The sequence below is a fragment of the Phaethon aethereus genome (assembly GCF_964289735.1).
Source record: "Phaethon aethereus genome assembly, chromosome: 1".
NCBI classification, from domain to species: domain Eukaryota; kingdom Metazoa; phylum Chordata; class Aves; order Phaethontiformes; family Phaethontidae; genus Phaethon; species Phaethon aethereus.
This window is the reverse complement of record NC_138575.1, coordinates 90,068,477-90,081,302: the sequence shown is the minus strand read 5'-3', so window position 1 is coordinate 90,081,302 and position 12,826 is coordinate 90,068,477. Positions and strand designations below refer to the sequence as shown.

Genomic DNA, 12,826 nt, shown 5'->3' with positions numbered 1-12,826 from the left:
CAGCGCGTGCTGACACCGCTTCGGGGCGAGCCTCGGAGAACCACCGAACCCTCCGCGCAAGCGCCTGGAAGGGCAAACCGTGGGTTATTCTATTCCTCTCGGGAAGGAAAAGGGGATTTATACCTGAGGTGCCAGGCAGTTTCCAACAGGTGGGCTGGACACCGACCTGCACCGAAAGGGAGGCTCCCCTTGCTCAGGGTCTCGCTCTGTCGCCGTCGGGACTGTCACCTCCCGCGACATTTTGGGTTTATTTGGACCGAAGCTGAGAAACCAACTTCAGCTCTCTCCACTGACAGGCGAACTGCAGCCGGCCCGCTCCCGCTCCCGCTCCCGCTCCCGCTCCCGCTCCCGCTCCCGCTCCCGCTCCCGCTCCCGCTCCCGCTCCCGCTCCCGCTCCCGCCGCATTGGGGTGTGGCCGTCGGGGGGGACGGCCCCGCCCCCCGGCCCTGGCCCCTACACACCCGGCGCGGCCGGGGGGCGGGACGTCGCGGAGGGAAGGCTCCTCAGAGCTGCGGGGTGGGGGGAGGGAAACTCGCCGTGCGGCCTTTTCCACTGGTGGGAGCGAGTGCCCATCTTTGCAGCGTCCCAGTAAGGTGCCGCGGATCACAGCGGCGGTCAGCCATGCCGTCCCTACCGTAGCAAGCGTCGGCCTGAGGCTCCGCCTGGAGCCGACCGACGGCCGAACCGTTGAGAGCAGTCCCCGCCCTCCTCCCCTCTCCGCCATTCACATCCACCCAACCTGCCCTCAGCAACCAATCGGAAGGTGCCTCTGCTGTCAATTACCAACCTTTGTCCCTCCCTCCCTCCCGCTCTCCACCCCAGTGGCGCTGGGCGCGCGCGCCGAGGGAGGGGCGGGGTGCAGGCGCCCGGTGGCGCGCTGGTGCGGCGGACATGGGCGGGGCGTTGAGGGCGGGCGTGGGGCAGGAGGAGGAGGAGGAGGAGGAGGAGCTCCGGCTGCGGCCGCCGGCGGAGGAGCGGTTTCAGTACCTCGGAGAACGGCTGCGAGCGCGCCGGGCGGGCGGGAGCCGCCGCCGCCGCCGGCTGGGACCGCCGCCGCTCTCCCCTCACCTGCCCCGCTCCTCTCCCGGCCCGCCCCGCCCCGCGGCAGGCACAGGCGCCCCCGGCAGCGTTAGGCACCGTCGCCTCAGAGCGAGCGGCCGCGTCAGGCGCGTCGCTCCGGTTACTCCCGGCGTCGAGGGAGTTCGGTCCCCCTGGAGCGGTGCCCCGGGGGCACCGGCGACGGCACAGGCTCGGTGACAGGGACGGACGGGAGGGCTGAGGGGGTCCGTCACCTCAGGGACGGGACCGGTGGTCAGCCCGGGACGGCCGGGCTGGCTGAGCGGGCCGCTCGTTACCGTCTCTCGGTCCTCACGGAGCGGCGGCCAGGGCCGTGCGAGGCGGGTGAGTGGTGAGGGGCTCCCACCCCGCCGGGAGGCCGAGGGGGAGAGGAGGAGCAGGGCAGCAGCGGCTGACGGCACTTGCTGAGGTGGGCAGGTAACGGGGGAGTGGGAGTCGCGGCAGCGGCTGCGGGCGGAGAGCGGTGGCGGGGGAGAGGGAGTCCGCGCCTCCGGAGCCCTGGAGGCAAAGGTACCCTGGCTGAAAGGGTTTTGAGGGGAAGAGGATATTGAATGTAGCCGAATTTTTGTAGTTTTGTTAAAATAGTGAAGTACCGAAGGCATATCCTTAGGCAGAAAAGATAGAGAGATATGGAGTCTACTGTTTTGGATGCCGACTTGAATTTTTTATTTACTTTTCTGTTTTAACCGCTGCTAAGTGTGGATTTTGTGAGAGAACCCGGTGGTGGTTGTGCCATTGTCCCTTGTTTGAACATAAATCTTAGTTCTGCTGCTTGTGGATTTTTTTCGGTTTTGTTTTGTTTTGTTTTTTAAAGGACCTCTCGAGGTAGCTTTTACGTCTGACAGAATGAAGCCTTTGTATTTTTCAATCAATTATACCTAATACCGACATTCTGTTTGGTACAAGAGACTTAAAGTGCTGCCTCACTCAGAGGACCATTAAAGACTTTCTCTTTCGCTACATGTAGCTGAATGTGTTAGCAACACATCCTTTCTGCCCCCTCCCACCCCCCCCCCCAAATCTCCCAAAAGATTTTCTCGAAAATGAAGAAATTTAATTTTCGCAAAGTTTTGGATGGTTTAACTGCCTCATCCCCTGGTGGAAGCAGTGGTGGTGGCGGTGGAAGCGGAGCTGGTGGCGGCTCCGTGCACCCGGGAGGGACTGCAGGAGCTGCAGGGACTCCCAGAGATGAGATCCAGGAGACACTCACTTCAGATTATTTTCAAATTTGTAAGGTAAGGGCTGTCATTTTTTTACCATGGAAATAATGAAAGCTACGTTGTGTTGTGGGGGGCAGTAATATGATACCAGTAAGCCTTTTACTTGAGAACTGCAGCGGTTGTGTAAGGACTTCGGAGTGAAAAGACAGAGATCTCGTCGATGTGTTTTTTCTTCCTGCTGCAGAGTTGGGGCAGTCAGTAAATTCATAAAAAATCTGCATTTCAGCATTCAGGGCCGAATCCTGAGTTCACGGTTGGACCCCAAACTTGTAACAATATTGTGTGCAGGAAAGCAAATGAATTGGTTCAAGTATGGGTAACAATTACAAGTTATTAGCAATCCAAAATTGTATATATCTACTTCCCCTCCTCACTCTTCCCATCCTCTCTTCCTTTCCCTCTCTTTTTTTAAGAAAAAGGCATGAGCTAGAAATAAAAGACAGTGCATTGGCTGCTGAACCTAGCACTTTAATTATTTGTGAAGGACTGGGTGAAGATTCAGGGTGGTTTTTTAGCATTGGTACTGAAGATTATGGTTATATGACAATAAGCTTAGTGGGGCAGCAAAAATACCAAAAGTTGCCAAATTTGTTTGGCATTGGTTTTTATGTGTTGGTTAGGTCCTGAGGTGGGAATTTTATTTTAGTAGAAAGCATAAGATACCCCTGTGTTTTTTATGTTTTGTGTCAGTTTTCTGCAACAAAGCTTTCAGTGCTGTTCTTAAATGCACAAGTAAAATCAGTACAAACTATTTGGTAGTTCTGACCAACCCTCGAATACAAAAATCGTACTAATGAAGATCAAAAACGAAAGGAGAGATTATATTATGATCCTCTGCTGTTATCTTTAACTTTGACAATAATTCTGTTGGCTTTACTAGAATTTTTGTTTGCTTGTTTGTTTTGCTCAGAAGCTTCAAAAACAGAATTTTTAATTAGTGCAGTTTACATTATTAAGAATAAATTAACTTCATCTATTAAGTATACTTTCCCTTTATTAACCAGAGATCAATTGATTTGAAATTCAGGTTATGGCCACCTCCAGCACATTCTCTTCTTCTTGTGTTTTGGGAAGAAGGAAGAAATACAAACAAACAAGACAAGCTTATAAGACAGTTTGTGTGCTGATCTGGTCCTTGTGAAACACACAGCTTTCCTGATCTCAGATATCATGATTCTAATTCTGCTTGGTTTTCAGCTACAGCTAGTGTCAAAACTCTTGTAGAGTTCAGGGGAAGAAGGATGAGCCCCCATGACTTAAAGAGTCAGAGACCTTTGGAATAGGTTCTACATAATTCTAATTTCTGGAGGTTTTATAGTTCTTTGCCATCCTGAACCAAAACAGGTTCAGGCCTTTTGAGTCAAGTTATTCTGTAGTTTCTGAGTATTCTGAGTGTCAGTGATCAGTGCATTGGAATCATACCAGTTTCCCAGGGCTGAATTTGATTCCTTTTGCTTATGTACACAGTAATTTAGCATGTTGTGAAACTCCAGGTATTCAGTACAGCGATTTCCCATTTTTTGTGACTTCAGTAAAAAGATAATGCAAATATTCAAGGTACATTAAAATATCATTGGAAGGTCTGACATTCTGAGACTTCTAAGTAAGGCTAAAACTCAACACGGTTCTTCATGTTTAAGTCATTTGATAGGGCCAAAGGTCTGTATTTAGTATGATATACTTTTATTTTGTATGGTATATTTGCAAAAATAGGCAACGTAAGATGAAAATAAATTAATTTTCTGCTTAATCTTCATTATTTCCATTCTTTGGCTTGATATTTCATGAAGACAATTGATGTTATGTTCTAATAGATCTACTTGGAAATAGATCTACTTGGTGTATAGGAATATGTCATTTTGAGAAGATTTCAGTAGGCAATATTTGCCTGTCTCAGCTCTCAGGTTAAAATGTTCTCAACAAAGTAAATATTTGTATAGGAAGGCTTTTGGTTGCTTGCTTGCAGCAGCACTTGCTTAGGAATGCATGGTGCTGCAGAAGTCTACTCTGTAGTACACAAAATACCAGCTTCCTTTTTTCAGGATACGAAAGTATGCTAAAAGCAAACTTCCAAAATTCTCGGTGATTATGTGCTCATAAAATACTGCAATGTTTATTCAACAGGCTCTACTTAATCATCTGTATTACGGTTTAGTAATGTTACGAGCATGTTCGAACCAACAAAACCCGACAGGCCCCAGTCCTGCGTTATGTACTATGCAAGTGTACCGAAGGCAGTGGGACTCGACGCAGGAACAGCTTTCATCCTGCGTGCTTCAGGGTGCCAAACCTGAGCCATGATTTGTACCTCAATCAATTGGAATTAAATTAAAAATACAGCAAGACACATACAAACCAAGCTTTTTCTTCCCCGAGCTTTTGTTGGGTAGAGCTTCTGGTATTTCCATTGTGTATTTTCATGTTAAGTGACATAAGTTAAAGAGGCTGCATGTTTAAGGATCCATGATCTGTGATCCTGCTGCACACAGAACTGAGTAAAGCTAACAGCAGTTTTGATTTGTTACGATCTGCAGGATTAAGACAGTTGGGCTCACAGTCTAAGTAGCACCCCAAACTGGTTTTCCTTTCTTTGCTGATTATAAAATTTTCGTTTAGATTTGAAACATAAAAGCTGACTCATGCTTAAGAATTAAAGGGCCTTGCCCTGCAGTTTTTATTTAAATAAATTGCCTTTCTGAAGTTTGTGGGAGGTCTGCTTGACTAAAACCACAGACCAAATCCTCTACCAGAGCACTGTTTCTAGTGGTAATGCACCTGATTTCATTAGTAACACACCTGAAAGCTGTCTCTCCATTTTGTGACATTGTTAGGATGCTTATTACCACAGTGTCTTTTTGAGACATAGATAGAACTTAATAGAAGTAAATTGAGTATTTCCTTTTACACGTAGATGTTCACAATGAGTTACTTTTGGCATTTATATTTAAATCATCAAGGTAAACTTCTGTATTGACAGACTAAAAATGAAATGTTCTTGAAACTATTACATATGAAATAGCTACAGCCTTTTTTAAGCATAATAAATTTATATGTTGGTAGGTGTGCTAATGAATCAGTGGCACCCTTTCCAAAGTGTTCATGTGTTCATGTAATGTGAAATTTTTTCAGAACTGTATTTTGTGACAACAGAAAGCTGAGGTATAGCTTATGTTATATCTAGAGCTGCTCTTGTGATTTGGGTATCCAAGTGGAAATATGAAAATATTGATTAAATTATCAGTTGAATTGATTGTGTGAGATAGCAGCATCATGCCAAAAGCAGGCACAATCCAGTAGAATGTGTTAGTAAAGTCTATATTAATTCAAATGGGGATAGAACTAGTTTCCTCAGTTTTGCTCCTTTATATTTTCTCTCTCTATATATGTTTGGGTTTTTTTCTGGCAAGGATTTCTTAGGCTTGCCTGTGTTTGTCCATAGCATATAGAAACTAAAATGCAGCACTGGGAAGAGATCTTCTATTAATATAGGAAGTGACAAGATCACAGTTAGGATGTTGTGAATCATTTGAGTAGAACTTTGAGCAGAAAGAGCGTAAAAGGAGAAAACAGTGATTTTTACTTTTGCAGAAGGTTGATTTGTTAGGGGATGATGCAATTGGGAAAAACTGAATAAGAATGAAGACGTAAATTTTTTGAACATAGAGTGCATATTCTTCATGAAAATAAATCTCCCATAGAGAACTACTTGAGCTTTTCCTGAAGAGCAATCATAGGATTGAATGTGTAAAGCATGATGTTAATAACTTCATGCAGAAAATGTTTGAAATCAAGACCTCGGTTAAGAGCGTAGTAACAGTTGCCCTTTACTAGACGTACAAGTAATCCAGTCCAGCATGTTTTCTTTAGCTGTAGGCAGCAACTGGATACTCTAGAAAAGGTTCAAGAACTGCCAAATTAATCTTCTTCTCACAGAATTATCCCCCAAATTCTGATGGTTATCGACTGCCTGTAAACCTTGAAGCATGAGATTTGTATTCTCTCCAAAACTGGTTTTCAGTCTTATTACTGGATATTAGATAGTCTTATATAGATAGTCTTTATTAGATAGTCTTGCTATCTAATGAACATCCCTTTGAATCTTGCTGTATTATTCATATTGACAGTATAGTCATAGTTTCAGTATGTGCATTACCCAGTCTTTATACAAAACCCATTTTTGTTGAAACGGGTGTGGAAGCCCATGGACGATTACAATTGTGCCTTCTTAACCCTGCTTAACTTTTGCGAAAACAGGCCCTCAAGATGCATGCAATCAGTAGCCAATTTAATTATCTTAATCATCTGGATTTCCTATAAGGTAGTCTTCAATTTTAATTCCAAGAGTTTATAGATGTTAATGCTTTAATTTGTAAACCTATGAAGATGAACATTTAGTCCCTCTGACAGCAGTCAAGTAGCTACTTTAACTGCAAATGCAACATGAAGCTGCAGTTCAATGATAATACAGAGAAGATGAATTTTGGAATGTCAGTTGAAGAAGAATTCTGCAGTAGCACATAGTCCTATTTTTGGTTATGAAGAATTGAAAAAAAAAATATATTTGTTATAAACTATCCATAGGGTTTTAGGTAGCTTGAGCTGTTTGGTTAATGTGTTGTTTTCTTTGTAAGGCCATTCAGGAAAAAAAAACCACAAATAAAATGTGTGTGAAGTGCTACATTTCAGAGAAAACCCATTTTAAAATAAGTATTAACCCTTACTTGTAAGTTCTCAGAGTTCATTTGACAGCTAAATAGTAAATAAGATAGTTTTGGGAATGATTTTTCCTGTATACCAGAGTTTATATCTCATGTTATGTGCAAAACCCTATTCTGTTTAAAACTACAGAGTCATAAATGACACTGCTGTAATTAGATTATGGTAATTTTATGAAATGTGTGATGAGCATAATATATTTTTCTTTTTTAAATGTTTGTATTAATTAAAAACAGGACTCATCAGTGGTAAAGAGCATAGCAGGTTAAAAGCTTCTTTTTTTAAGAACTTCGAGGATTTTAAGCTACCTATAGTAGTATAACTGGACCCTCTTGTTCTGTTTTATGCAAATAACTATCTTTTTGCATCATTATATTTGATTGTTAATCAAATATTAATCTCAAATGCAGTAATGCAGACCCTTAATGGCCCACACATGCATTTATAGCTTTAAAACCATCTTAAGACTTTTAAGGTTGCGAAACAAAGCACTTGAAAGTTCCAAATTTCTGAAATTAAGTTTCCTTGTGTATACAACTGTTAATTAGATGATCCCATATTTCTCTTATAGGTCTAATTTAGTAGAACGAATAGTGTTTGCTCAATGGAAAGCACTTCAATATTTCTTTGCATACTTAGACCGCAGAGTATACCTGAATATTAAGTTCCCCATGGACTTCCGCAACAGAAGTGCTCACCACTGTAGGTTTGAAAGCTTTATAAACATTAATGAATTGACCTTCATAATATTTCTGTAACATGGAGATATTATTATTCCTGCTGTATAGATGAAGAATCGAGGCACAGAAATCCCAGATGCCAGAACATTTAATGTCCACTGTTTTGAGTTTCCCAGCTTGACCTGCTTTGAATCTGATATTATTTTTTTTTAGCATATTTAACCACTGATGTCTTCCCATTATGCCTCCCATTGGTTTTGCACATCTGCACAGTAGTCTTTAAGCTAGTTATTGATAATGTCAATTTATATGTCAACCTTAGGTAGACAGAACGGCTCCGAATTTCCTTCCTGTCTCAGATGACTGCAGATGGAATTCTGGCTTCACATTGGACCTGTGAATTGTACCTAGGATGTATGAATATCATCAACCTCCATTATAGCAAATTGTTAATCACAAAATGGAAACATGATTAGCAGCCACATGTGGGAAGCTTAATTGACGGCCCTTGGCTTGGTCATTTATAAAACTAAGTGATAAGAGCATTGATAGAATTTCCTTTCTGCCATTTTCTTTCTGAATTGTACCTTGCACCTTCCTGTTTTGTACCAAATAGACAAGTTTGGCAGACAACACCTCTTTAATTGTTTACTTTTGGTTTGTCCATAGGGCAGACCAGACCGTACTATGCATGGAGTGAGGCAAAAGTTTTATGTCAGAAAAAGATAATTTAATTAATCCCTGCAAGAGGGGAACAAATTCATATTGCATATATAATCTTAGTTATGTATGTTCTAATTTTTCTGCTTTTTATGATTGACCTTGCATTTTTAGCAATGTAAGAACATCCTGAGTTGGAAAGGACCCACAAGGTTCAACTTCACTGAGTTCAACTCCTAAATCTACATAAGGCAACCTAAAAATTAAACTATTTACTGTAATTTTGTGTGCCATTTCAAGTGAGTTTTTGGGGATTTGGTTTTGGTTTTTAATCCAAGGATACATTAATTCCATCACATGGAGTCCTTGGATAAAGAATGAAAATTCAGGATATACTTTTTCCTCACAAGAAAAAGAGAATGTCCCTCTTCACTGAAAGTATGTATTAAGGATAGCTTGATATTCGGTCTGTTCAGGGGTCACTTTTTCACAGGCACTTGTTCAGAGATCAGACCATCATAACAGAACTCCATTGTTCCTTCCCTGAGCTGATGATGGGACTGGGACATCCCTGGATATCCTGGAAATGGTGAAAAAACATGGAACTTCCTCAGCAAACTTCCTACGTCTTCACATTTACATAGCACAGGCCTGAGCCCTACAATTGGGTGTGGTGATGCCATCTCGCATCCTGTGAGAACTCAATAGAGTTTATACCTGGGACACAGGGCTTTTCTCATAAAGTTAATTCCCATCCCCAAGTTTTCTTTTGTTGTCTCTCCTTTATTTTTTATTCCGTCATTTTTATTCTCTTAACTGTTATTCCTTGCTAGTGGGAACTGGACACAGTGGATATACTGTACCTCACCTGTGGGCCACCAGCTAGTTAATAAGAAGTTTTCTCACTATTATAGTAGGAAAAGCAAAATTCAGCCTGGTTGGCCTGTATCTCAGGGAGTATTCTGATCATAGAGCTGACGTGTAAAACATTGGTTATATAAGCAATGTTGTTGGTTTTTTTCTACTTACTTCTGAAAGAAAAAGACTTATTTCTTTAAAAAATTAAGTATGACTGAGAAATTACTTAGAGGTTCGTGGTTAAAAATATGAAGTGGTGGGAGATTTTCTTTTCCAAGGAGACATACATATACTATGTAAAACATGCAGCTGTCCTCAGCGGAGGTGGACTAAATCTAAGACAGATCCCATTCTCACTTGGTTAGTTTAGATGAATCTCCATTCATATCTGACTCTTATTCTGACACATCTGATAACCCCTGCTGTATGGTGTATGTCCAAATCCCCTTCTGAGGTCTGTGTGAAAATACTGTGAAGAGTTAGTATTAGTACATTCCCTTTATAAGCAGAGAAAAGGAAGCAGTAGAGAGGTGAACTAATATACCCTAAGCTACATGAATGTACTGGTCTATTGGCTATTCTAATAAAAAGTGTTTATAAAAGCAGCTTATAGGGATATATTAATTTGTCACAATGTATGTTAGAATCATTATAGAGGAAAGTTAGAGCACTGTATGATTAGAAGTGTAAGTAATGTGTGTCTGTGAAAGTTAGAGGACCGTACGATTAGACGTGTAAGTAATATCCACTGTGGAGAGGAGGAAAAGCAATATTGTTAGGTACAGATGGCTGGTAAATATGCTCAAATGCAATAAGATGTTATCTCTGTGCAGCGCTGGGTCCGTTCCTAGCAGATCACCAGCAAGGACTATGAATAGTAAAAAATACTAGAGGCAATCTGTCGCGTGTAGCTAGGGTCAAAGTCTGATGAGGTACGCTTTTTATTGTTCCTTTGAAGTTAAGGTGTATATGGTACTGGGTGGTGGCGGGGGGGGGGAGGGGAAGAGCCTTAATATTTAAGGCTTTGAGTTGATGAATGCATGTACTCAAAAGTAGCCTTGCTGAATTCGGTGCAGATACAGGTGTATATGGTAGCATGTCTTTTTGCAGAATTTGAACCCAATCAGTTAAAAATAATTGCTTATATTTCACTAAAAAATCTGCTATGTAAGAATGCTGTGAGGTCAAACACTCAAAAGTCTGGTCCCTTATGCAACTAGTATTCAGTTACAGCTATATGTCTGGCAACGTAGTCTTTGTCGCATTTTTTTATTTTCTTGAAGTATCTGCTTATATTTTGTTCCTGTCCCCCGTCGCATTTGGTTTGAACAGTACACAACATATGGGAAGGATGGGTGCTATTCTGTGTGTGTTCTTTGCAACAGTTCCTGTGAGAGACTCCCTGCATTACCCAGTGGACATCACAAAAAGTCATACTAAATAAATGATGAATGCTCATCTCGGCTTCGTTCATCACACTCCACCCATTGTACCCCTTAAGGACGGACGTGGGCTTTCCCTTACACCTGCCCAGCATCCGTTGTAGATCAGATAGACTCCACTGTAGCCATGGATAAAAGTTAATTGCAGTGGGTCCAAAGAACTGTAGTTTATTTATCATTTCTCCCCACATATATTTTTAAATGCTCACTGAATGAGGCAAAAAGGCAGGAAAGCTAGCGTGTGGTTGTGTAGAAGGAGATCTAATTCTTATGATCTTTGGAGAGAGCGTCTCCATTTGTGTCTGTGAGCTACGCCCTTGGTAGCATTACGGGCAATGCAGCAGGGGATGGTAATGTGCAAGATCTGCTGGATTTCACCGCTGTTAGAGCGCAAAATATCTCGGTTTACTTTGGAATATATCCTCACCATATGTGAGATGAAATGCTGACCAATATCTCCAGATTAAATTCTCAATTCAACATCAGAAAAAAAATCCTCAAATTGCATACAGTATGCATATGGAAAGAAGGTAGGACAAGATTAATTACGAATTAGTAATAAATAGTAAACAATGTTGTAAATGCTAGTAATGAAATCTGGTAGATCTGGTTTCTATACAGGAATGCCAAATTATGTTGCAAAATAAAAGATTTCCACAGGAATACACCAATAATACAGATTATATCAATGTAGGGTTTTAAGTCTGTGTTTCTATAGCTTTTACAAAAAAAACCCAGCAACCCCTCAAGAACTTTATCGTAGTAGCAAAATTTTCTTCTGTCATAGTAGCATGGAATTTTCTTGCAAAATTTTCTTAATTCCCTAATATGGATGATTTTTTAAAAATTAAAATATTCTGAAAGCAGCAAATAAAACGTCTGCTTCAGAACAATAACCACAATCAGCCATAACAGAACAGGACATAATCAGCCTAAAGTAGCAAAGTTCCAGAAAATCCACAAATGGGAAGACATGCAAAATTAATTAGAGTTATTGCTATGTTGGTCTGGTGTAACTTTAATAAAAACAGATTTTTTTTTTTAATTTCTCATTGAAGTTATGAAAATACGATCTTCTCTGTATCCATAGTCATAGTGAAGACAAAAATATTTTCGTTTCAGGGCTATCAGATATGTTGAATGATTTTACAATTCTTGTAAATACCCATAAAACAGATCTCCATCAGGCAGATGATATTCTGAACCAAACTATTTCAAGTGCTGGAGTAATACGGTTAAATGATGCAACAACAACAAAATCAATATGAACTACTATTTGGATTACTTTGACTGTAATGGTTCCCCATTTGGACCGAAGTCTTGCTTCAGTAGGCCAAATTGAGCTTTGAAATCAGTGGTTTAGGGTTGTGTTTTTTTTTTTTTTTTACTATTTTACATTAAAGCCAAGGCCAAATATAGTTTTATTGAAGTCCGTGACATTTTTCTATAGGTTGATGCCCTATTTCTTATTGCCAGTTTGGATGAGTAAAATGGCAAGAGCAGGAAGTCCATTATAGCATATTTACTGAACAATGGATGCAATTCTTTCCTTGTGTTTTCAGTTTTCCTCCCTTTTTGTGTATTTGTCGGGGGTTTTTTTTGGTTTTTTTATTAAAACTTGGCAGAGTTCTTTTAGAAATAATGGGAAGGGAAGACGTGAAATAATTTTGCATACCATGTCTTCCCTTGAGCTTAGGATTTCTCCAAAGGGGATGATGTCTACCTTGGGGTGATTATACTCATGTATTACCCTGTAACTTATTTTATTAACTTATTATGCTGTAACTTAGTCCTGGGGTAGATGTGGCAAGATGGCGTAGTTGTCAAGCGGTTGCTTGGCCAGAGCAACACTGATTTAAATAGATCAAACAAGTAAGATTAAAATCGAACCACTCTGCTTTGAGCAGAGGGGGTTGGACTAGACAGTCTGCACAGTTCCCTTCCACCCTCACCTGTGCTGTGAACTGGGAATAATGCAGTTTGGGAATCAAAGCAGTTTTATTTATTTGTGGACTTTTCTGTCTGAATTATATTAATTTTTTATTTTTTATACACTACAGTATATTTCAAAGAACAAGCATGAGGAGAATGCTTTTTGAAATTCAGAAGGCCTTATTTTTCCCCTGTGGTTCACTTGGCTGTTTGTATCAATATGAATCATACAGGAATAGGA

At 41.1% G+C, this 12,826-nt stretch overlaps 1 protein-coding gene across 2 annotated transcripts in view; it reads left to right on the top strand.

Annotated features, from left to right (window-relative positions):
* Positions 1-904: 904 nt before the first annotated feature.
* STXBP5L (syntaxin binding protein 5L) overlaps positions 905-12,826 on the top strand; it is a gene marked incomplete at its 3' end in the record, with an annotated part of 212,603 nt that continues 200,681 nt past the window's right edge. For both annotated transcript variants that reach the window (XM_082013863.1, XM_082013862.1), the window contains exon 1: positions 905-2,312. In XM_082013863.1, coding sequence (XP_081869989.1) covers positions 2,121-2,312 — 192 coding nt within the window. In that variant the 5' untranslated portion in view covers positions 905-2,120. The remainder of the gene's footprint in view (positions 2,313-12,826) is intronic.